The sequence below is a fragment of the Micromys minutus genome (assembly GCF_963924665.1).
Source record: "Micromys minutus genome assembly, chromosome: 9".
NCBI classification, from domain to species: domain Eukaryota; kingdom Metazoa; phylum Chordata; class Mammalia; order Rodentia; family Muridae; genus Micromys; species Micromys minutus.
Genome location: NC_137978.1, coordinates 27,972,052 through 27,996,437, shown reverse-complemented (window position 1 = coordinate 27,996,437; position 24,386 = coordinate 27,972,052). Strand labels below are relative to the sequence as shown.

Below are 24,386 nucleotides of genomic sequence, written 5' to 3'. Positions count from 1 at the left end.
CTGGTATTCACTAACCATTTTTCTTCATTGTAGCTGCCCCTTCTTCCCTGTCCAGTAACCAAAGGCCAACAGAGCATCTTTCCACTTCAAGTTTTAATAAAGCTTAATGAAACATATTTTATCTTTTGTGTTTGTTTTAACCCCAGTACAAAAATACAGTTGGTGAATTGACAAAATGGCTTCATGTAGGGTATGCAGGCTTGGGTTTCTCTAACAGCAACAGGGAAAGCATGCTTCCATTCGGGGCCGAGTCTCAGTGCACAGCCATCCCTGACACACAGCCGTTCTTGACACACATTTGTGCTAACAGAGATGCCAGAGCAAAGAAAGAAGGGCGCAGGGATTCAGGAAGAAGTCCAGGAGTATTACCAAGCCTTCTTTAAAAAATGATAAGGAATCCCTGCAATTTGTACACTATATAAAAGATACTTCCGGTTTGTTTCACTTCAGCTTGAAGAAGTGGGAGGAAATGGGTAAAGACTTAAATACTGACATGGAGCAAATCTCCAAGTGGCTCAAGTTTTGTATCAAATAGTTTCATTCTTTACATTCAGAGGAATGGATACTTAGGAGAGAGGGAGCAGATGACAGTCAGTAACCGGCTCCACAGACTGGCTTCTGTCAGCAGGCCTCTCCCACGGTGAGGCTCCTTCTGGTGTAGGTAGAAGCATGGTTCCTGGTGGTTTAACTGTTCTAGTTGATTCTTCAGTTTCTTTCCCTGCTGCTTGTCTTCCAGAATATTCATTCATGTCACAACTCATCCTGAAGGTGTTTCTCTCTGAAGGCATCACCTGTCAGCCTCTCCTGAGCTTCCTTCATCCCTTGAACAACTGGAATAAAGGTAAGGGGTAGGGATAAATGTGGAGCACCTTTAATATCTGATGTGTGACAACACAGACTTAAATGTTTTAGAAGAAACAAAAATCGAGATCTCCTTCTGGTTTTCAGCCCTGGCGTCATGGATCTGTTCTCCCTCCTTGAGAGAAGGCTACTTATATCAGGTGCTGCAAAATTTCAGCAGAGAATGAAAAATACAAGTGTTTCATAAACATTAAGACCTACAAAAATACTAATTGTTACTTTGGTTAACCTCTAGCATTCTTAGTGACTCCCTGACATGACTACACATGGTCACTTGACACTCAGGGAGGAGGGAACACCCTCCTGCGGCTGCTCCCTTGAAATGACTGGTCACACAGACACACATATATGTGTACACTATAAGAGGAAATGACCTTTACTGAAGGGCTTAATCATGTTTACCATTAACCAATAATAATGGAAAAGGCCAAGTTTTTAGGGGTTAAAGAGGAGAAGCTTAAGCAAAGAGAGTGGCAGATAAAATGTCTTACGCACCGATATCCAGCCAGGACAGTGATGTCACTGCAGGCCTGGGAGTGGTGGCTCCAATGGTAGGGCAGGCACTGGGCGGGGCCATCTGTCCTGGGAATCTTGCAGACCCCATAAACTTATAAAAGCAGCTAACATGAATATCTTTCCCTTTATGTTTTACTCACGATGTTTCTAGTCTTATGCCAACTAAGCCATGAGGACTCTGGGAAAAGCCTTTGCTCACCTTTGGACTGTGTTAGTGCAGGGATGGCAATAACAACTGTGTAAGTGTCTAAACAGAAGGTGAATCTTGAGAGACAAGTGTTTAGGACTGACAGCCCCACTGCCCTTCATCTAACATCAGTCTCTAGGAATCTGCATTAGGCTAAGGTAGGTGCATCCTCCTGACCCAGGGGCAGAGATCTAACAACTCAGCATCTTCCCCTTTCCCGGTCTGGGAGTAAGAGTTCCAAGGATGGGAAACACAGAGCGACTTGGCAGGCTCACAATAGGTGACACGTGTAACTTAGCAAGCGATGAACAGCACAGAACATCTATTCCTACCCCTGCCTCTAGAATGACAGTACTTTAACATCAAGAGACCAAACACTGAGACAGATACGTCAGCCTTCCTTCACCACTGGGGTAAGGCCATTCTCTCTGCCTGCAATGTGCGTTTCCTACTTTCACTGACTAAAACTCACTCTTAGGGACTTGAGCTACATGTTTCTAGCAAGTCTTACCCTACGCATACTCACTCTCATAATGTGAAATGTCCTTGTGTCTTTCTAGGAATAAATTATTATTTTGTGTTACATTTTTACTTATTGTGTGTGCACGTGCTAAGCACGCCTATGTTGACACCACCTCTGTGGAGGTCAGAGGACAACTTGCAGGAGTTCAGTTCTCTTCTTTTACCAGTTCTGGGGATTGAACTCAGGTCATCCAGTTTAGCAGCAGGTGCCTTTACCCACACCATCTTGCCAGAGCCAGAACCAAATGACTGTCCATTTAGTAAAACTGTCCATTTATAAAACTGCACTGGCTTCCTCATCTAACTTTGTATTCCTCTTCCTCTGGATTCTTCCAGGAAGAACAGTATAGGTGTAATGGAAAAACCAAAACAAATTAAATCCAACTCTGACTTACTTCCTGAGGCCAGAAACTAGTAACTACTTGCACAAGCCCCAGTCCTTCAGCTTCCAGCCAGCCATTAGCTTTCTCACAAGAGCCTAAGTAGCTGGAGAAAGGCTCAGTTTTATCTTCCTGCCAATTGTATTCATATAGGACCTAATCAAAGCTAGTCATGTGGACAACGTTCAGCCAACAGGGTTATACAGATAGGTTTCTGTCACAGACCTTGCCTGTGACCAACCATCCTTCCTCCTCTCTCAGAATAATACCTTGCTCAGCACTGACGTAGAAATACTTGTAGCTGGGGTTTCCACTCTCATTGATGATTTCAGGACGCACCTTGCCGCTGGGATCTATCGAAGAGAAATGGTGTGAAAGCCACAGTAATGACAACAGAAAGGTATTCTGAACACCCACTGGTACTAGGTCCTCGGAAGGTAAGACCCATCTCTGCAGCCTGTTATGTGACCACCCTACACGTGAAGTTTCTTGCTATAATCATAAAAAAGTACATGGACTTCCTTGCACATAGCTCACCACCTCCACCCCATACCTTGGCAAATGCTATTCCCTTTCTGGAATGTTCCTTTTCTGCTTGATAATGATAGAATTATACATTTTCTTATTTGTATCATCCATTAAATCTAGCCAAAATTTTTTTCTGTATATTAATTTGAAGGTTTATTTTATTTTTTGAGATAGGGTTTCATGTGTTCTAGGACGGCCTCAAACTTACTATATAATTGAGGCTGGCTTTGAACTCCTGACCATCCTCCTGTCTTTGTTTCCCAGTGCTGGTACCATGGATATGTGCTACCACACGTGGCTGGCCAAATGTTGAATGAAAATTAGGTGGTCATCCTATCTTATAAAAATTGTTGAAAGACTGCCAGGCATTGGTAGTGCATGTCTTAAATCCCAGTGCCCAAGGCAGAGAGACAGGCATAGCTGAGTTTGAGGCTAGCCTGGTCAGAGTGAGATCCAAGATAGCCAGGAATGTTACATGGAGAAACTCGGTCTTGAATCCCACCCACACCTCAAACTGTTGTAATGCAAAGCTGGGCATGGTGGCATGTTGGGAGCTATGCCCACCCTGAGCCTGGGGCACCCAACACACTCTTCTTTCTGCCTTACCCAGGAAAAGGATGCGTGGGATATAACCCCCATCAGGACTGAAGTCTTCATCCCTGGGTTCCTCTTCATCCTGTTAAGATTAAATGTGAACCATAGATAAGGACATATCCACCCCCTCTTCAGAGCCTTTCACTGGACTCCAGGCTCGCTCAGGCCAGGAGGCTCCATGTGATCTGCCCACGTCCCCTGGGGCTTCTCAAACTTCATCCTCTACCTTGTTCAGGTATCTTTAGCTACATGAACCTGCTTATTGTTATTGTCATCCAATAAACCAAACACACTCACAACTTGGGCTTCTGGACTGGCTCTACCTGGACACACAATTCCCAATCACCCCCAGGTTCACTCCCTTTCCTGCTTCTGATTTTTGATCAAATAAAATTTTCTTTTCTAGATACCGATTTTAAATCCTGAGTATGGTATTTCCTTCACCCTTTAACTTTCGGTGGTAGCATTCAATGCTACCTGATGTACTCCGTCTCACCTGCTCCCTGTGCTAGAGTGCTACTCCAACAGGGACTCGTTCTGTTCCCTGCTGCACCCGACACCTGTCACCCACTCTCACACAGGACCTCCTGAACCCATGAACAAGACTGACTGTGGCTACACTTTCTCGTTTTTAAATTATTTATACGTATGAGGATTTTGCTCCCATGTCTGTGTACTATATGTGTGCCCTTGGACATCAGAGGAGAGCATCAGATGCCCCAGAACTGGAGTTGTACAGATGGGTTTGAGCCATCATTTGGCTGCTGAGATATGAACTTGGGTCCTCTGCAAAAGATCAAATGCTTTTAACCACTTAGACACTTTTCTAGCCTGTGGCTATACTTTCTTACATTGGAGTTACTAACTGAAAACATCTTGTCCTCTGTGAACAGGAAATCCCCCTTTACCCCAGAAAGTAATTAGATCATGTTCATGGGAAATAAAGAATAATATTATAGCTTGTGGTGTGGGTTCCCATTTCAGGGATTAAATAGTCATTTATTTAAACTGCTTTAATTAGCACTTGGATACACTGGTTATATAGGCAAACGAGTTTGATACCTTGATGTTGACAATTAATGTGCTCAAATAATTCTTGGATCTGTGTTCAAGCTAATGGTAAAGAAACTCATGTCTAGAGGCATCACTGTGAGGTGTTACATGACCCCTACTTGAAGAGTATGGCCTGGAAGAGAGCACAGCCCCATGAGGATATTTGCTTATTCATTAGGTTCTTAGGGCTTTAATAAAAATCGTGTACTTGACTTCAGGCCTTGATATAAAATGGGAACAATAACAATGACCTAAAAAAAATCCCTTCCAAGTCTGACTCTTGATAGTCTAGGATTCAGGATCACAAGAGCTGAGTTCTGTATGAGTACATAGCAGATGCCTCCACAAGGAGTCAGGAAGGTTGTATATAAAAGTCTAGCACAGCCAAGCATCTAGTAGGTGTTCAACTGAATCACAATTTGCAGAAAGTTGTAGATTCAACATATGACTATATATAGAACAGCTATAGAAAGATGTAAAACATATCACAATCAAAAGCTAAAGATGAAAAAACTCCAAAGTTTAGTCACTTATTCAAATTCCCCCTTCCTGATTCCTCTCTGATTCGGGATGGCCGTGAACCTTAGTGGTAGACATCAAAAGAAAAACAACACACAAGGAGTCAGCTCTGCCTCACTTTATACTAAACAATACCTTAGAACCACCCCCGGGCATCGTTAAGTCTTACCTCCAGATTTACCATAACAAAGTTATGGGACAGTTCTGAAATTTCTGTAGATTCTGCAAATTTGGGTTTTAAAGCTAAGGAGGAAAAAAAAAAGATTTTGCAACAACAAAAACATACCCAAACACTAATTAGTGTAAACATTACTAACTTTCATTGATGGGTCAGGCATTAGCTAAATTAACCCATATAACTGAAATGTTTGAGTCTAAATAACTAAAATTGAGTGCTGAGAGATGGTTCAGTCTGTAAAGTGCTTCTAAGTTCAATCCCTGGCACTCACCAAAAAAGCAGGGCACGGTAGCATGCACATGTAACTTCAGCACCCAGCAATAAGTGCTTCCCTGGGGCTGGCTGCCTTGTTAGCCAGCTTTGCCTAATCTGGTAGCTTCGGGTTCCAATGAGGGGCCCTGCAATATGGCTGAGCAGGTAAAAGCAAATGCCATGCGAGCCTGGCAGCCTGACTTTGAACCCAGACTCTGTTAAAAGGGAGGAGAAAACTGAACCCATGGAGGTGTCCTATGGCATCAGCTCACACACATCATGTGAGCACACACAAGGATAAATAAAATGAAATAAAAGACATGGTGGAAACCAATCAGAAAAAGACACCCAAGGTTGGTCTATGGCTTCCACGTGAACACAAATATATATGTCCTCAACATGTACAATTAAAACAAACAAACAAACAAACAACTAAACAAAACATGATTAAAATTAAAAAACAAAAATCTCCAAATGCCTGGTGACACACAGTTACAAACCAGATTCTGGGGAGACTGAGGCAGAAGGGTAACTTGAACTTAACTGAGTTTAAGAACAACCCATGAGACATAGCAAGACCTATCTCAATTAAAAAAAAAAAAAAAAAAAAAAGCCAGGCCTAGGGCATGGTGCGGCACACCTTCGCTTCCAGAGCTCCATACCCAGAGACTGGTGGATTTCTGTGAGTTCCAGGCCAGCCAGGGCTACATAAGACCTTGTCTCAAATAACAATAAGAAATAATAAGGACAAATGTTTTTTAAAGAATACAATCCTAAAACCAGCCGGGCACCCAGATTCTCTCACCAAGAGGCCAGCACTTACTTTGTCATGTGACTGCAACTTGCATTTAACTTAATAAGGACAATGGGAGGCTGGGCATGGCAGTACAAGTCTTTAACAAAGGAGACAACTGGAGGATCTTGGTCAGGTTGAGGCCAGCCTGGTCTACACAGTGAGTTCTGACCCATCCAGGGCTACATGAGACCCGGTCTCAAAAGAAAGGGAAAAATTGTGAGCTGAAGAGAGTGTAAGAACGCCCACTGCCTTTCTTACGGACCTCAGTTCAATCCCTGTGGCATATATTACAGAACAGACTCCCACAAGGTGCCCTCTGACCTCCAAACACTATGAAAAAGATAAAAATGTTAGTATGTGTGACTGCATGTGCCACAGCACACATGGAGGTCCGCAGACATGTCTGGAGTTTATGTACTCCTTTTACCTTACATGGGCTGCAGGAACCATAGGCATGCCAGACTTGTGTAGCAGATGTCTTTACCCAAGAAGTCATCCCACTGGCCCCCACTGCTCTGCTTTTATAGTTATGTTTCAGTAATTTCTACTGAAGAAGGAACCACAATGTTAGCAGCTGGTGGGGGAGCTGATCTTCACAGTATAACCCAGGCTGTCCCTGGTCCTTACCCTCCAGCCTCCCAAGTGCTGGGAGAAAGAGCCCTAACTCCACTCTGCTTGTTTCTTTAGGGGCTCTCTTGGGCTGGGAGTGTAGCTCAGGAAAGTGCTTGTTCAGTGCTTAACTCCCTGACCCCCACAATACTCAGATATAGGCACATGCTAGAAATGAGAGGAAAGATCAACAGTTAAAGGTCATCTACTACACAGTGAGTGTATGCTTAGTCTGGGCCACACAAACACACATACAACAAATGTAAATAAAACGCTGGGCTAGATGGATGGAGTGGCTGAAAACACTCACTGCTCTTGCAGAAGACCTGAGTTTGAGTCCCAGGATCCACAGGATGGTTCACAACTATCTTTAACTGCAATTCCATGGGATCCACCCTCTTGTGCCCTCTGAAAGTACCAAGCATAAGTGTGGTACACATACACACATGCAGGCAAAAAATATTCATATGTAAAATTAAAGTAAATAAAATGGATACGAAAAGAAATCAACTAAAATTAAAAATCCAGGTCATCCTTTAATCCCTGTCTGGGGACAAAGTAAGTTTAAAAAAAGAAAAAGGAAACAGGGTCTTGTAACATTTTTAAGAATTCTGGAATTTTGGTTAAAAATGTGTTTTCATTTTAATCCCAGGTGTGGGGTTGCCTGGAAGCAGCTATGATTTGCCTCATGCTCTAACAGAGGCATGCCTTTGACAGCTGCAGATCATTTCTGCAATCCTGGGACTCTGGAAACTTTTCAGAGGATATATAAATGCTATGGCCCTGAGAGGTGAGGAGGTTAAACTGGGGGGGGGGGGGGGGGGGTGTGGCAGATAAACAATGGCAAAAAGAATCCACAAAATAGCAAAGACCAGCTACAGGGTCTCTCAGAGGAACTCATGCTAGCCTTGAACTTCTGATCCTCCTGCCTCAGGTTCCTAAGTGCTGAGTTTACAGGCATGCACGACAGTAGCTGGCTTTTACATTCCTCTTATTTATTTTTATTAATCGTGTGTATGTGTGTGGGGGGTATACACATGAATGTGATCACTCAAAGGTCAGAGGCGTCAAATTCCCCTGGAGCTAGAGTTACAGTTGTAAATCTGATGTAGGTGTTGGACACTGAACTCAGGAGCTAGTATGAGCCACTGAGCCATCTCTCTAGCCCCTTTTATTTTTGAGACAGGGATTCACTCTGTTGTTGAGGGTGGCCTCAAACTTGGGCCCACACTTCTGCTTCAACCTGAGTGCTGGGATTACAGGCACGAGCTGCCATGCCCGGCTGCAAGCTTCAACTAGGGTTTTTCTGGTTGTAGCGTATCAGTGAAAATTTAAACCTGACTGGTACAACAGGCAGAGAATACACACCAGTCAAAACTATTCCGTTCTATTTGGCTCTCTCTCTCCCTAAACCATGTATGTCCCTCTGTACAGGATTCCAGCTTCTGCTGCGATGTACTGACTACGACATTAAAAACTCCTACTTCATAAAACTATATGAATATATTTTTTAGTCAGTACTTGATTTTTTCAAAGGCTTGACAGTATGCATTGAAAACCTAATAGTTACAATGAGCGTAAAGTACATGCAAAACAAAACGCAACATGGAAATAGTCAAAAATTATTTTAAAATCTGAAAAAACAGTACTGACAAAAATGTATAATTTTAAGCAAAAAATGTTTAAAATCTGTACATTTATCTTTGTTTTGTAAAATAAAGTTGTTTAAAAAAAAAAAAAAACAAAAAACTCCTACTTCATAACTGTATCTTAATCTTCCCAACCCTCCTCAAGCCCTCTGCAAAGATGACTGCAAATTTCATGAAGGAGAGAATGTGGGGGGGATTTCTTTGGTATTGCTCAAGCAGTGCTTTGCCAGCACCAGCACTAACATTTCTAAGACACCGAAGCCTGGCGCTGGGATGAAACACTCGTACTTACCTTTGCAGGCTCCACACCAAGACTTATGGATGATCACCATCAGCGGCAAGCCACTTCAAAACAAAGAAAGTAAACTCTAGTAAAATCCTTCAGAGAGTAATGCTCAGAAATGTTCTTTTTGTATGGTTTCAAAGGAAACTGTAAAACAATCCAACTACCTAACTCATAATCAGAAAAACTTATAAATCCTGATGTTTCCACAAACACGGGCTTTTAAAAGCAGGGAGAAAAAAAGGTAGAAGAAAAGCATCAAGTTACAACATTCTAACCGTTACTGTACTTCCAAATGATTACTATTATATAATAATTGGAAATGCAAAAAATAACCCTCATTAGTATGCCAAGATATAAAATTATCGATCAGGCCAGAGATGGCTCAGTGGGTAAAATGCTTGCTGTATAAGCAGTGACAGCTAAGTTAGATCCCCAGAGCCTATACTCACTCACCCTCTCCATTTACCATAATTTCTGGGATGTTTTCAGTTGTCTTTACACCCCCTATGCCAACACACACAGTATTCACCACAACCACTGCTACTACATGATTAGCTTGATAAGTAAGGTTTAGGTAAACTATTAGCTATCTCACCTACTAAGAATCTGAATAGACCGACTCATGACTGACATTGTTTGCTAAAGGCTTATAAATCACAAGTGTAAGTAGATGGCAGGTGACCATAACTAAAATGTGTTGAATGTGATTATTATAAGTCAAATACTTTGCATGCATTATACTACATAGCCCCATAAACAACTCTAGAAACACTTTTAAAAATTAGAGGTATGGGTCATGCATAGTGACACACATCTTTAATACCAGCAGTCTGAAGGCTGATTTCTTAATTCAAGGGGAGCTTGCTCTAAATAGTGAGTTGCTGGCCAGGCAAGGCTATGTGTAAGACCCTGTCCTCTCCCCTCCCAATAAATAATTACATTTATTTGAGTGTGTGTGGGCCCAAGCACACTCCAGGGAAGGAGAGGCCTAGCAAGCACGTGAGGGAAACAGCATGTATACTGAGGAGCTCAGAGGTCCTCCTTTTATGGAGTAGGTCCTGGGGATTGAACTCAGCTGGATAGGCTTAGAGGTGAGCACTCTTGGCATTCCAGGGCATCTCATCTGTCCTCTTTTTACTTTTGACAGGCTCTAGCTATGTAACCAAACTAGTTTAACACTCGTGGCAACCCTCCTACCTCTACTTCCTAGGTGCTAGAATTAGAAGCACACACCATCACACTCCTAGGGTAGGCGCTATTAATAGTCTCATAGAAAAGAGAAAATTAATCTGTGATGTAAATCAATGGTACAACACTTGCCCAGCTTGTACAAGGTCTAGGTTCAATCTCCAGCCCAACCCAAAAAGACCAAGAATCCCAAGAGATTAAATATCTGACCACAGAGGCTGCAGAGATGGCAGCTAAAAGCTAACTGCTCTTCCAGAGAACTGAGGTTTAATCGCCGCACCCAGATAGCAGTTTGCAACTGTAACTCCAGTTCTAGGGGATCTAACACTCTCATACAGACATATATGTAGGCAAAACACCAATGCATATAAAATAAAAATACAAAAATCATTTAAAAAGTCTGACTGCATAAAATCTAAGTTTTGTCATTATAAGTTAACAAAAAGAAAAAAAAAAAAAAAAAGACAACTCCTAGACATGTTCCTTTTGGCTATGATAGTCTCCTTTATTTAGAAGAGCAACGAGTGCTCTATTTGTATGTGTGCTTCCTCGACAAAAGAAGGCACCAAACAGAAGAGGGAATCAGATACCGTTACAGATGGCTGTGAGTTACCACATGGTTGCTGGGAATTGAACTCAGGACTACTTGAAGAGCAGTCACCGTTCTTGACCACTGAGCCATTATTGACAGCCCTAGAACATGTAGGTTTAAACCCAAGTCAATCAATTCCCAACTAGACGAAAATCAGAAATGAAGGTTTGGAAAAGGTTGCTGAGGTTACCTAGTTCAAACTACTTTCATACATGAATCCTTCCCACCCTTCATGTCACAAACAAAAGGTGGTAGATATTACCAAGGAAACAACGTCAACCAAGGCAGACCACCAGTTTTCAGAGCATGTATATTTTAGAATGTCTTAGTTCTGTCAAACATCTATTAGTCATTCTAGAACAAAAGTTAGCAAAAATAATCTGTTAGGCCAAAGCCAACCAGTTGGTTGCTTCTGTACAAAGACACATTTTAAAAACACTTTTTTTCTTCCTTTTTTAAAAAAGGTAGGATCTTACTCTGTAACCCAGGCTGACCTCAAATTTACAATTCTTTTTTTCACCTCCCCAGTGCTGGGATTACAGGTGTGAGCATCACACCCAGTGGGAATTTTGATAGTTGAAAAGCAAATCTAAATACTTTTGTGACTCAAACATAATTTTCATTTCTTAGAACAAGAAACGTCCAAGGTCTAGAAGGTCTAAAAAGTTGCATTTGGTCCTTTGCAGACCATTATTTCTCAGTGGTACTTCAAATATTGACTTTTCTAAAGCTCTTCTTCAAACACCTCCTAGCAGCTGGTTAATCCTCCACAGCAATGGCTAACATCCATCCTATTAAGCATGTTTTCCCTTCACACAATTTCTCAAGGTCAAAGCCAAGTCTGAAAGATTATATGGATAATGGAAATCCAGTACTGCTTGCCTTAAAATAGGCAACAGAGCACAGTGCAAGGTGCCTACTATGTGACGATAGACGCACACACAAAATTGCAAGGGAAGCATTTAATTACATTAAGAGTCCAGCAGATAATTTTAGAAGATTTTATTAGAGGAAATAGCTAATGGTTGTCTTACACAAGTATCAGTTTCCCAGGGACAGTACAAAAGATTTGTCTGTGTTCAAAGTTGCAGTATAAACAGCAAGGGGCACTGTGCTCAAAAATACTTATATGAACGTGCCATCATAAATACAAAACTGCTATCTTCAGTTTCTACTCACAGTTGACTTAAAACAATTCTCCATCCCGATGGAAGGAAACCAGTGGTAGGTAGACTCCAACCGAAGCCACCTGGTGTTTCTGGAGCTCAATGCCTCAGCTTATGCTGCACACTCAGGTATGATGGAGGCAGTTAAGAAAATGAGTCAAACTTGGCAATCTTAGTACTACAGTATGCTTTGCAGACCTTCGGACTATTCTTCCTGGACAAAGTACAGTGGAATTCAGACAGGAGCCACCGTTGCTGCCCACTATCCCATTAGTGTAAATTCTGGTTCAGATACTGAAGAAACATGTTGGCCAACTGAGGCAGGTTCTCGTTATTGGGATGCATTTTAGTGTAGGAAATAAACTGGCGACGGAGGCGACTCAATTCTGCCAAGGTCAAGGGACGGGTAAATCGGAGGCGCTCCGTGGTGTCAGGAAGCGTTAATAAGTCTCCGGGTACAGCGCTCTTCTGTGCGTCCATCACAGCAGTCAACACCCGGCTCGTAGCCTGATCTAACTGGTGCAGAAAGCTGCCAGAGGCCAGGGGCTGGGACTGGGTAGATTGATGGGGTGGAGGAGCCGGATTCTCAAACAGTGCAGACCGGATCTCAGCCAGGGGCAAAGGTTCTTCTAAACCCACCACAGTGAACAAGGGTCGATCCCAGCGGTTCCGAGAGTCGGGAGCCTCAAAGCGCAGCGCTAAAGACTCCAGAAGTTCGGGAGGAAAGGCACAGGGCGCAGGCTCTGTAGATTTCTCCGACTCCGGCGTCATTACAGTTGGAGGATTTAAAGGCAGGTTTTCCTCTGGATCCAGTTCCTTGGGAACAACGGCCGGGAATCCCTCATTTGCAACGGGGCTGGCGGCGCGCTGCTCTACAGCGCCGGCCACCTGAGGCTTCTCGCCGTTCTGGGCGCGCGGCCTCCAGCTCACACTGACAGCCGGGACCGGGCTCTCGGAGGCGCCAGCCACCGGAAGCCGGCGGCTCGGCCAGCAAGGCCGCACGCAGTAAATTAAGCAGAGCGGGGTGCGCGCGGCCCGCGCGAGGCAGTACAACTCATAGCGGAACCCCTTGATGTAGTTCATGGAGTCTAGGATGACCACGTCCTGCCGGCTCAGGTGCCGCTCTACAGCGGCCCGCAGCGCAGCACGCAGCGCTTTCTCACCCGCGGAGTCGCCGTACACAGCCGAATCCTGCGTACCCAGCACCGAAGCATCGTCCACCACATACACCGCGCGGCCCTCGCCGGTCAGCGCCCGACGTAGCTCTTCCGTACGCCGACTCTTGCCGCTTGACGGCAGCCCGCAAACCACGACCAGCGGCATGCTCTCTAGGGGCATCCATGTGCGGATGCCTTGCGTCAACTTCCGGTGTGAACCGGAAGAGAAACCCGAACTTCCTGTTTCTATACACTCTTAAGGGACCTTTTGTTTCTATGGGAAAAGGGAACTCGAATCAACTAGACCAAGGACCAACTTTCTCAGAAAGGAGACGCAACGATTAGAATGGCATGAGTTATTTACACCAAGCGTTAAAGGCCTCAGCAGGATAAGATTACCTTCCGCCAAAGAACACCCCTATCTATTAAATAAATTTAATGGGCATTCAACGAAATTACTAGCATCACATTTAGCATACAAAAGGCAATTTACAAATGATGTTTCTCTATTCAGGACTTCTCACACTTAGTAGCTCTTAATAAATGCTTATTCATAACAACGATTTCAATCGTCAACATCCTTCCAAGGTTGAGGTCAGAGATGAACAGAAAACTGTTCCCCTAAGAAAATCAAGGTTCTCATCAGGAAGCATTAAGTGTCCACACAAAGTAAACACTTCTATGAGAAGCTGTTACGTTAGTGTGAGAAACAAGTGAAAAAGCTGCCCAGAAAACTCCTTGATGACTTACTTGACTGATGCTTGAATTTGTTTCTATTTGTTCGGTAGAGGGGGAGGGGTGAGGGTAAATTTGTTTTTGTTCAGTAGAGGGGGCCAGGGTAAATTTGTTTCTATTTATTTGGTAGAGGGGGGCCAGGATAGAGCTTGTGCACACACTCTGCCACTGCACTCCACCCTTGGGTTATTTAATTTTGAACTTGAAAGACTAATTAAAAATTTAATTTTGGATAGGGTTGTCAAATACAATGAAGGTTTTTCAATTAAACCTGATTCTGAGATTTTTTTAAAGTTGAATAAGCTACATGGACATATTTAATTTTCCTTTGTGTAAAATTTTGATTTAGCTGGGCATCTTTGTTGTTGTTAAACTTGGCAATCCTACTGCAAAAGGTTTGAGATCCGTTTCGTGAGAGTTAGGATCTGTTTTATAACAGCAAGCACTAGTTTGGTAGCTGCAGAAGTGTAAACGTGAGTCTGTCTGTGCCAGGAGTATGATGTTATATATAGGACACACATGCTGGAGTAAGTCGCTAATACAGTACAGTAGACAAATGTATACTATGTATAAAATCCACTTATAGCAGTTTAAATACAGGAAAGTACCAATCTCAGAGGCTGTAAAGACTAAATAAACCAATCTTTGTCTCATTGGCAGTCCTTGCCTCTGCCCCCACCCCTTAAGCTCTGGGTGTTTGTGAATAAACTAACCCTCCCTGAAACATTACACTATTTTAGCTTTAGGCGAGCAGGCAGTAGAACTCACTGATCAAGTACAAAGAGGAGGCTGTCAGAAGCTCACCTCTGCTACACATCTGGGACAACTTAACTGTCAGTGACTTTCTTACTTCTAAAAAAGTAACAACAATACGTTATAGAAATGTGAAACTAAATGAGTTAATCAATTATTTAACACCCAGTACACAGTAAGTGCTGAGTTTTTGTTATCAGGGAACTTATATAGTTCTTATTGGGCCTTGACATGGCCCTTCTTCTGAGAGCAATGCCGTTACTATAAACAACCTGACAGCATGTTTGATACCTTGCAGCTGCTTCTTTCTTCCCATCTTCTAAAGTCCTCCAGTGAATATGATCTCCAAAACCTAGAAGAGCCATATAAGCATCAATCAAACAAACAAACAAAGGACATACACAAAATAAAGAAAGGAGACATGCTTGTAACATAGCCATAAATAGAAAAAAGTTTCCCTCTGCTAAGAGCCTGGTGTTCAACAGCCAGCTCCACTGTTTTCTGGGCATACTGAACCATGGATAGTCACCTTCCCCCAAGTCTGTTTTCATACCTTTAAATGAGAGAACACCATTTCTTTAGTAACTGTTACATTTGATCTTGGCCAAAAGGCCGAGAAGCGGCCATTAGTAACTGTTGAGGAGTTTAATGATGATGAATCCTCTCTGAACTACCTACCACTCTATGCTAACAATATGGTAAGAGTGAATGAGACTGTCCTACACAATGAACAGAAAGTCATTGCTGAAATGACAGGAAGCACAGCTTCAGACTCATATAACCTGGGTCTGTAACTCTACTCCCTACAGACTCTAGAGGTTTGAATGAGGACATCTAATTCCCAGTCTCATCATCTATAAAATCAAGACACTAATTACTTTTTTAGAAAAAGATTTATTTATTATATATAAGTACACTGTAGTTGTCTTCAGACACACCAGAAGAGGGCATCAGATCTCATTACAGATGGTTGTGAGCCATCATGTGGTTGCTGGAAATTGAACTCAGGACCTCTGGAAGAGCAGTCAGTGCTCAACCACTGAACCATCTCTCCAGCCCCAAGACACTAATTTCTACCATTACTAAGTGTATAAAAACTATACTGATGGAGGACTCGTGGTTGCCTCTCCTCTGGATGTAGGCCATCCCAGTGCACTGGGCTAATAAACCTCTTGCCTTTGCATCGATCCCCGATCTCTGGTCTCATTCATGGGAGCCTCAAATAGATAAGACTCAATTTGGGTCTTACAAACCCTAGAAGGAACAGTTACAAAGGTTTCAATGTGAAAATAACACTTGGCTGGATGTGGTAGCAGACTAAGAGCAGGTAGGCTAATCGGTGAGATCCAAGGCCAGCCTGATCTACATAGAGTAACAGGAAAGCTAGGCTACAGGAGAAAACTTGTCTTAAAAACAACAAACAAACAAACAAACAAAAACACTCTGCCCACTTCTGCAACCCCACTGCAGCATTTCTCATAAGACTCAAGACAGGAGTACTGCCTCAGTGCAGCACTGTCCTCTGCCTTTCTTCCCCACTCTTACACTCAGGTATAAATAAGCCCCAGAGGGCTCTTCTGATGTGAGCCTGCTCTCAAACCTCTCCATTCTTATCCCACTACCACACTTCCCAGACAGAAATCTCCAGACATTATTGTGCCCATTTCTCTTACTACGAGAAGAATTCCCTAAGTGCTGGGACCAAATCTCTGGTATCTTTTCCTGCTTCCCTAGCACTTAGCAACACATACAACTATTCCAAGTATCCCGTAAGAGTTTTCGAAATCTTAGTAGACCAGATCACATAATCTTATATACAGAAAATGTCAGTGATCAAAATGTTAGCTGCTATTTAAATTTATTATATATATAATTATTTAACATATTCTATAAAATATTATATATATTCATCTTTTATCCTTTCCCCTTATATTGAGGCCTTTTTAATAAATAAAAAGATTATAATAAAAAAGATTATAAATAAATAAATAAATAAAGATTTAATAAATCTTCCTATTTTCTTTCGTATGTGTCTATGTAATTAGGGTTGCTTGCATGAGCCTGGATGGGAAATTATCTAAGAGTTTTTTTCAGCCAATGTAATAAGCCATTTCAAACTAAATAAGAAGTACAAAAGCGGTTTTGGGGTGGGTTCACTGGTCTCAGAGAAAAAAGTCAGGAAACAGCCATACAAGGGTGGGAAGGAGAGGGACAAAGAGAGAGAAGAGAGAGGGGGGAGAGGAAGAGAGGGAGGGGGGATAGACAGACAGACAGACAGATCTGAGGTGGCTGGGGTCCTTTTATCTGCAGTACACACCTGGTGTACTTGGAGGCAGCAGATGATTAAATAAGCAGTTACTAGGTCCCTGGGAGCAGGCCAGTGGAACTGGGTTAGAGGTAGGGGTTCCAGGTTTGGAGCCTACAATTATCTACTTGAGCAAGGGCAACTTACTAGTAGCTACAGCACCGAAGAAGGACCCCTTCTCCAGAAACCATTCATTAAGTTAAATACCTTACCTATTGAAGGGCTGAGGACAGCAAACTTGGTGCCAACAGGTTTTGCCTTTTATCCTTTCCCATGCTAAACCACAGATTACATTCCCAAAGCTAGCCCAGGGTCAATGGATTTCCTTATTTAGCTACTTCCTCCCCCTCCAGCTAACAAAGTATTTAAATCAAGTAATCAAAAGCCGTTTTTTGGCTACCCAAACTAACAATCAAAAGAAATCAACTCACCCAATAGGGTTTCTCCCTTTCCCATTATAAACTGCCATTTATCTAAGGGCCTTTGTTTCTCTCAATCCAGAAACAGTCCTCTGTCCCTCCAGGGCAAGAATCCCTCCCCCCCAGCCTCCACCCTTTTCTCCTTTGTCCTCATCTCCTGCTTGTCTTTGTCTCTTATTCCCCACCCTCTGTCCCTCCGAGGCAAATAAATCTCTTTTGTGCTGAGAACTCTGGGTGTGTCCTGTGCCCATCCTGGTCCTTTTACCTATAGCTCCTCAAGGAGGAGGGGCCCTAGTGAAACCCTGGTGCAGGCAGCCACAACGGTGAGTTCGTGTACAACAGCTGTGTCACACCCAGGAGACAGACATTCTCAGCACTCCTTCCCATCCTCCGGATTTTACTCTTTGCTGCCTCTTCTGTGATGGTCCTTACATCTGTTATATGTGTACAGCATATTAGACAACCCAGCCCGGGTTACCTTAACAACAATTCCCCTCTCCAGATCTCCATTTTCTCAGGACTCAAATAGGTATAATAGTTTTTTTCTTTAAAAGTTATTGCTAAATAGCAAACAAAATACAAAAAATGTTAAGTCTTAGGGTATGAACATAAGTATGGAGTAGCTTTTGCTTTTCTTTACAGTTGAGGCTCCAAGAAGTCAGTCAGCTATACCAGGTCTTCTCACTGCTAAAAAACCAACCTGGGGTTTAACATTCAGCCTTGTGCCTTGCCTTCCCCTTCTTCCCTTCCTTCCTTCCAGCTTGTTTTTCTCTATATAGCCCTGGCTGTCCTAGAGCTCACTCTGTAGACCAGGCAGAGATCTGCTTTGCCTCTGCCTCCCTAGTGTTGGGATTAAAAGGCAATGTGCCACCACAGCCCGATGCCTTATGATTTTTCAATCACTCTATTTGTCTTTCAGAAATTTATTTCCCCTACATGAATTAAGATCTAATTGTTATCAGTGTTCTTCCAAAGGAAAATAAAAGCTTCCTCCTGTTAACACACGAGAGCAGTGTCCAAACCACCCACCACCATTTTTCAATCTCAACAACATAGGCTGCTAGCCAACAGGAAGGCGGTGCCATTTACCTAACGCCCAAAGTTTGATCCTGGAGAGTGAGTAACAGGGTGCCATTTGGAGGATGCAGGGAGACTGGAAGGCGTTCAATATGTCTGTCATCACTTTATTCACTGGCCTCAAACCTGGACAATTGGCCACATGTCCCACTGAAGAGCCTGAGAAACCCACCCACAAAATAACGAAATCCCAAAGAAGCAGACTTTTAGAGTGGACTCACTGCTATAGCAGAAATCCCTCCACAAACACAAAGGAAACCAACGTCAGAGGAATAAACAAAGGCAAGGTCAACCACCCCAAAAGCAAATATCTAACTGCTGTCATGTGGCAAACTGGAGACAGCCTGAGACTCCTGTCAAACCAGTAGAGAAAAGTAGAGGGGTTGCAGGCCCCCAGCGCAGCTCACTCCCCAAGTCTTCCTATGGGGAAACATTCTCCATGTTAGGACTCCAAGATAGTTAATGATGAAGAATTACTGTGAGTTCACTACCACAGAGCCACAAGCTGCTAAAACAACAACAACAAAGCAATCAAAGTAAGAAAGAAAACATCAGAAGCAACAGAATTAGACCATGAGGACTTCGGGTAGCAGGTTTAACAACCACAGAATTAAAAAACAAACAAAAACTACATTTGATGTGTTTTAGAGAAATACCACATAACTTCATGAAATCCAAATTAAACTGTCAAATTGAATCCAGGAAAGGTGGCACACATTTGCATTCCCATCATCCAAGAAGTGGGGCAAGAGGATCCTAAGTTTAGGGTGATGCTTTATTTGAGTCATACTAAGTTTTTGAGTTTTGAGGCCAGCCTGGGATTCATTCAGTTCTGTTCCAAAAATCAAACAAAATAGACAAAAGCAATGGCAGCGGAGCTATCTCAGGCAGTAAAGTGCTTGCAAGAGGACTGGAGTTTGAGCCCCAGAACCCCTCTAAGATCGGCTGTGATACCAGCAGCTACTCTGAAACTACAGCACATCGACAGATACAGATTCCTACAGTCTGAACTGTGTGTAATGTCTCTCCCTGTAGATGTTGAGGCTCTAATCCTCCATGCTTTATAGTGTGACTGTGTTTGAGGATATGGTTTTTAAAGAAACAATAAAATTAGCTGGAATTCTTTTTCTTTTTTTTTAATTAAAAAAAAAAGGTGCTTGCCTGCATGTCTGTCTGTCTGAGGGCATCAGAAGCCCTAAAACTGGAGTTACAGACATGTGTGAGCTGCCATGTGGGTGCTGGGAACTGAACTGTTAGAACAACCAATGCTCTTAACCACTGAGCCATCTCTCCACGCCCAAAAGTTACAGTTTTGTTTTTTCTTTTTCAAGACAGGGTTTCTCTGTGTAGCCCTGGCAGTACTGAAACTCACTCTGTACACCAGGCTAGCCTAAGAGATTCACCTGCCTCGGCTTCCCAATTGCTGGTATTAAAGGCATGCACCCCCACCCCACCCCAGGGTCTCCTGAGAGCGCCACAGAAAAAGAAAACCAATAATGACAATTTTTGTTGTTTTGTTTGTTTTTTCCCTCTGTGTAGCCCTGACCATCCCAGAACTCGATCTGTAGATCAGGCTAGCCTCTAACTCAGAGATCCAACTCCTTCTGCCTCTCAAGTGCTGGGATTAAAGGTATTCACCATCACCATCCAACTGGATTTTTAAGCATAGCAATTTTTAAAATGTGTTTACAGGTGTTAATTTATTTATCCTCAGAATAACCTTATGATATGCTAACTCTATCCTTTCTCCTTACAGATAAGGAAGCTGAAGTTAAAGAGCTTGTCTAGGGTCACATTACCCCTGAAAGGCAGAACTAGAAAGGAGGTGGGGTGTCTTTAGTTAGAACCATTCACTACAGTTCACTGGCTCACTAACTGATGGTTAAAAAAAGGGAGGAAGGGATGCAACTTGAGAACATTGACCAGCTAGAGAACACCCAAGGTGGGGGAGGGGTTTGCTTTGTTTTCGACTTTTCCCTTTCCTCTTGAAAGATAGCTTATGCAAGTAGTTTCAAGCACATACTTTCCGGGCCATGGCAGCACAGAACCTCTGTAGACAGTCCAGTTTCTAAGGTGTCATATGCAAGGCAGTGTATGGCAACCATCTGCAAAGGAAGCTAAAGGCTCCCAGGGCAACAGTTCTTTTTTTCTCGCCCAGAAGATGTTTAAAACAGGAAAAGCCAGTTCTAAACACAGTATTTATGCCACTGTCCAAGCTCTTCTTCCTAAACATTGTTTTAAAGACATCAGCGTCACCACCACCCCCCCACGCTCCAGCTGGTGAAACCTAAATAAGGAAAGGTCAAATGTCAGAGCTGGCAGCCAAACCTGAGTTAGGCAACACTGTACCTGGAAGGTAGAGTAACAGTGTAGCCAAGTGATGTCTCCCTCGGCCTTTCCACCATCTGCGCAAATGTTAAATATAGCTAACAAAAATATCTGTCTCATGAAGTGACTGTGGCTGTAAACAGGACACAGAGCATAAGTGTTACTGTGCCAACTTTGAATTCCAGAGACTGAAGCCATCCATTCCCTGTTACAGGCGGGGAGAGCACATGGATGGCCTCTTTCCAGATTCTGCACTGGGTAAAGGCAGGGGCTCTGGGATTCGTCTTCCTGCTCTCCTCTTACTAGCTAACTGCTAATGTTTCATTTTAAATTCTTCATCTGTGAAATGAAGATGATAATAATAATATTACCCACCTTATAGTTACTATGAGAGTTGAAAAAAAAAAAAAAAAAGCACGATCAGTGCCTGGAAGCTAGCTTAGAGAAGTAAATGTTAGTGACTATACTTCTTTCCAGGTGATAAATTTTGTTTCTAGTCTATGGAGAATAATGAACATGTTTTTGGACACTGGAATGTTAAGAGATGCAAGGCCCTTAGGACACATTTCTAGTCCAACTCTCACTTAATAAATGCTCACCAGGGAAGACCAGAGCTGGATAAATGGCCTAACCAAGGTGAAAATCTAATATTTCCAGTCTGTGCACACTATTCCACACCAATATGCTTCCTCATCATAATGAAAACTGTTGGGAGAGAGTGGGAAGGGCTACTCTTTGTTTCCTCTGCAAATATCCAAGGTGTCTTCTGGAAAGAGCTGGAGCTATTTAGACATCTTGGAAGAAACAACAGTCATCACAGTTTCAGGAATTCTTGCCTCAGGTAGTACTTTTTACTTTTTTTTAGGTGGGTGTGAGTATATTTCTTATGTCCAAAGACTCTATACATAAATAATATAAAAAACAAACACTTGAAATGATTTTAACTCCTTTTAGAAACAAGTTAGTATTCCTCAATGGGGGAAATAGTAATCTTTTACTTACTAGATATTTTCAAGTGTGTGACACGGTATTCTGTCTTTTGCTTTTTCATTCAATCATGAATGACATTTTATTATAATTCACAAACTAGCTCTCTCACTGGAGTTCCTTGATCCACTCGCCTGCTTCTACCTCAAGTCCTGGGATTCAAGGCTTCAATCTATTTTGGAGTTGTTTATTAGGCAGTGATGCTAACTTAACAACACAGAACTTACTGCCTGACAAAGAACTGATACTCACACGACACTTCACAATGTTATATACACTCAACAGCCGATTGGACAGGGTACAGGGTATGTTACATGTAGAGTGTCTGAGGTAACAGTCACACCTAGCTGAGAAACAGGCTGTGAAGAGATTAAGCTCCTTGTCACAGGCATGTCATTTGGTCATTAGCAGAACACACTGAAACTCAGCTCTCCATATCCTTGAACTCCAGTTTCCCTCTATACTTAGTTTTACTCTAAATACATAACAGCCTGTTTTACAACAAGATCATCAGTATTTGAACCATTTTTGACCCACCGTGCAGTTTCTAGCACTTCCTTCACAGGTAAAAACCCACACATCACCTTAGAAAAACCCTTTTTCAAAAGAATGAAAAGAAAAATGGAGAAAGAAAAGCTTTTTCTCACCTTCCTAATTTAAGTAAATGCCAGTTCCCTTACCCTCTCCAGCCTTCGTACTTCCCAGTCTATCACAGCATTACGTACACTAAATTCTTTTCTTAATCTGTCATAAATCTATTCTATTTTCACTCTTTCTGACTTCAATATACACCCAATGAAATCAAGAACCATGTCTGTCCTCTTCCTTGCCGTATCTCTGGTACATGAGTTAATGATCAAACCATGGTTGATCAAAAATCAATACTGAACAGAGACGACTCCATTTAGGTCCATTGAATTCCCACCCAGTCTCATTGCCCACCAATGAATGTAAAAATAAAGAGCATTAGAAACAAACAAAAAACGGGGGCTGGAGAAATGGATCAGTGGTTAAGAGAACTTGTTGCTCTTCAGGGGGAACTCAAGTTCAGTTGCTGTGTTAGGCAGCTCACAACTGCCGGTAACTCCAGCTCCAGGAGGACTGACACCCCCCTTCTGGCCTACTCGGATCACACATTTACCTACACACACACACACACACACACACACACACACACACACACACACACACACAGAGAGAGAGAGACAGACAGACAGACAGACAGACAGACAAGAGACAGAGAAGTGTATTGCATATACACAGAAAACAAACCTTTAAAAAATAAAACCAGTACGAAAGGGCCTAGCGATGCCTCAGAAGATAAGAACAGTTGTGAAAACAACTTAAGTAACCACATACAAATGCTTGGCATGGCAGGCAGCTCATGCATGTAACCCCAGACATTAGGGATAAGATCCCAAATTCATTAAGATGGGGCTGGAGAGATGATGGTTCAGTGGTTAAGGCCTCTGACTACTCTTCTAGAGGTCCTGAGTTCAATTCCCAGCAACCACAACCTCATGACGGCTCATAGCCATTTGTAATGGGATCCAATGCCCAATGCCGCAGTGTACTCATTCATAAATAAATACTTAAAAAAAAAAGAGAGAGACTGTTTCATAAGCTTGGAGAACAAGCAGAAGAGGAAAACATCCAACCAACATCCTCTTCTGGCCTAGTCATGTGTGTCCTGCACCAGAAAACACGTGGGCAGATACTACACTTAAACACACACACCACCAGCAGCAGAAGAATCCCATACAGTAAAGTCAGAACACAAAATATTCAAAGCAGGGTTGGAATCCATTTACAACTCACCCACCTAGTCAATACAGCTGCCAATGATGAGAAGGTACTTAAGTTTGGAAAAAGAGAGGTAGGTAATAACGGAGTTGGGGGTTCATACCCTAGACCTCATAACCACTGATCACTAAAAAAATCAGTATCTTTCAACACACTAGCTGAGCCACACGAAAAACAACTATTGGTAACCTAGCAAAAGGTCTACCCCTGGCTCTTTCTTCTGCATCTCTTGGGGAGTCGGGTTTTGGGGAGTAGGGGGAATGTAGTGAGGAATCTTCATACTCAAGCGCCTATCTGATTGATAAACACACATTGGTCACCAGAGACCCTTTTTCTTCTAGCGGAAAGGTGACGGTTCCTGGGGGCTTCCCAAGCGACCTTATTCCTTCTGGCGGGAAGGTGACGACGGTTCCTGTAGGCGTCCCAAGCGCCTAACACGACACATGAATGACAACCTAGTCTTCCCAACCCCTCAAGTACAACTTCCTTCTCTTAAACCCTCTCCGGGACCTGGTACTCCCGACCCCAAGAAATCCCCCAAAAGCAGTTGGGGAAGATAAAAAGGAATCTGATACAGCGAGAGAGAAAACAAAAAAACAAAAAACAAAAAACAAAAAAAAAAAAAAAAAAAAAAAAAAAAACGTGTTAGGACAAGGAGGAGGCCCGGGGTCCCGTAAAGAGCAGGATAAGAAAGAGGTCTGACCCTTTCCAAGCCCAGTGTGTGCGTCTGAAGAAGTGATGAGGAGCAGGACACTGAAGCTCAGCAAACAGGTGGCCCCGAAACGAAGCGACATCTCCACTGTGATAGTTGCACAGAGCCACCGGATTGAGGGGACACAGGATTTCCAGCAGAAGCTCTGCTCTGTCCTCCTATCGCCGTTCAGCCCAACCCCTTGGATTCCCAGATTTTTTTTTTTTTTTTTTTCTCCTCTCTCCAAACACCGAA

At 42.8% G+C, this 24,386-nt stretch overlaps 2 protein-coding genes across 2 annotated transcripts; both read right to left on the bottom strand.

The window, feature by feature from the left end:
• Positions 1-75: 75 nt before the first annotated feature.
• On the bottom strand, positions 76-24,363 carry TXNDC12 (thioredoxin domain containing 12). The gene is made up of 7 exons (XM_080921009.1): positions 24,144-24,363; positions 14,813-14,873; positions 8,937-8,989; positions 5,330-5,403; positions 3,601-3,670; positions 2,736-2,819; positions 76-830 (listed from the first exon to the last, which is right to left on the bottom strand). Exons 1-7 carry the CDS (start codon positions 24,232-24,234, stop codon positions 751-753), a joined length of 513 nt encoding a protein of 170 aa, XP_080777135.1. The 5' UTR covers positions 24,235-24,363; the 3' UTR covers positions 76-750.
• KTI12 (KTI12 chromatin associated homolog) lies at positions 11,701-13,217 on the bottom strand. Its single transcript, XM_080921008.1, has one exon. It carries the CDS (start codon positions 13,212-13,214, stop codon positions 12,147-12,149), a length of 1,068 nt encoding a protein of 355 aa, XP_080777134.1. The 5' UTR covers positions 13,215-13,217; the 3' UTR covers positions 11,701-12,146.
• Positions 24,364-24,386: the final 23 nt, after the last annotated feature.

Bases quoted from the DNA above. Each gene is read 5' to 3' on its own strand.
- KTI12 (XM_080921008.1), bottom strand. From the start codon at position 13,214: ATGCCCCTAGAGAGCATGCCGCTGGTCGTGGTTTGCGGGCTGCCGTCA.
- TXNDC12 (XM_080921009.1), bottom strand. From the start codon at position 24,234: ATGTCGCTTCGTTTCGGGGCCACCTGTTTGCTGAGCTTCAGTGTCCTG. The intron at 8,990-14,812 runs GTATCAAACATG...TTTGTTTTGAAG, and splicing joins AAGAAAGAAGCAGCTGCAAG to TGGCTTGCCGCTGATGGTGA. The intron at 5,404-8,936 runs GTAAGTACGAGT...TTTCCTCCTTAG, and splicing joins TTGGTGTGGAGCCTGCAAAG to CTTTAAAACCCAAATTTGCA.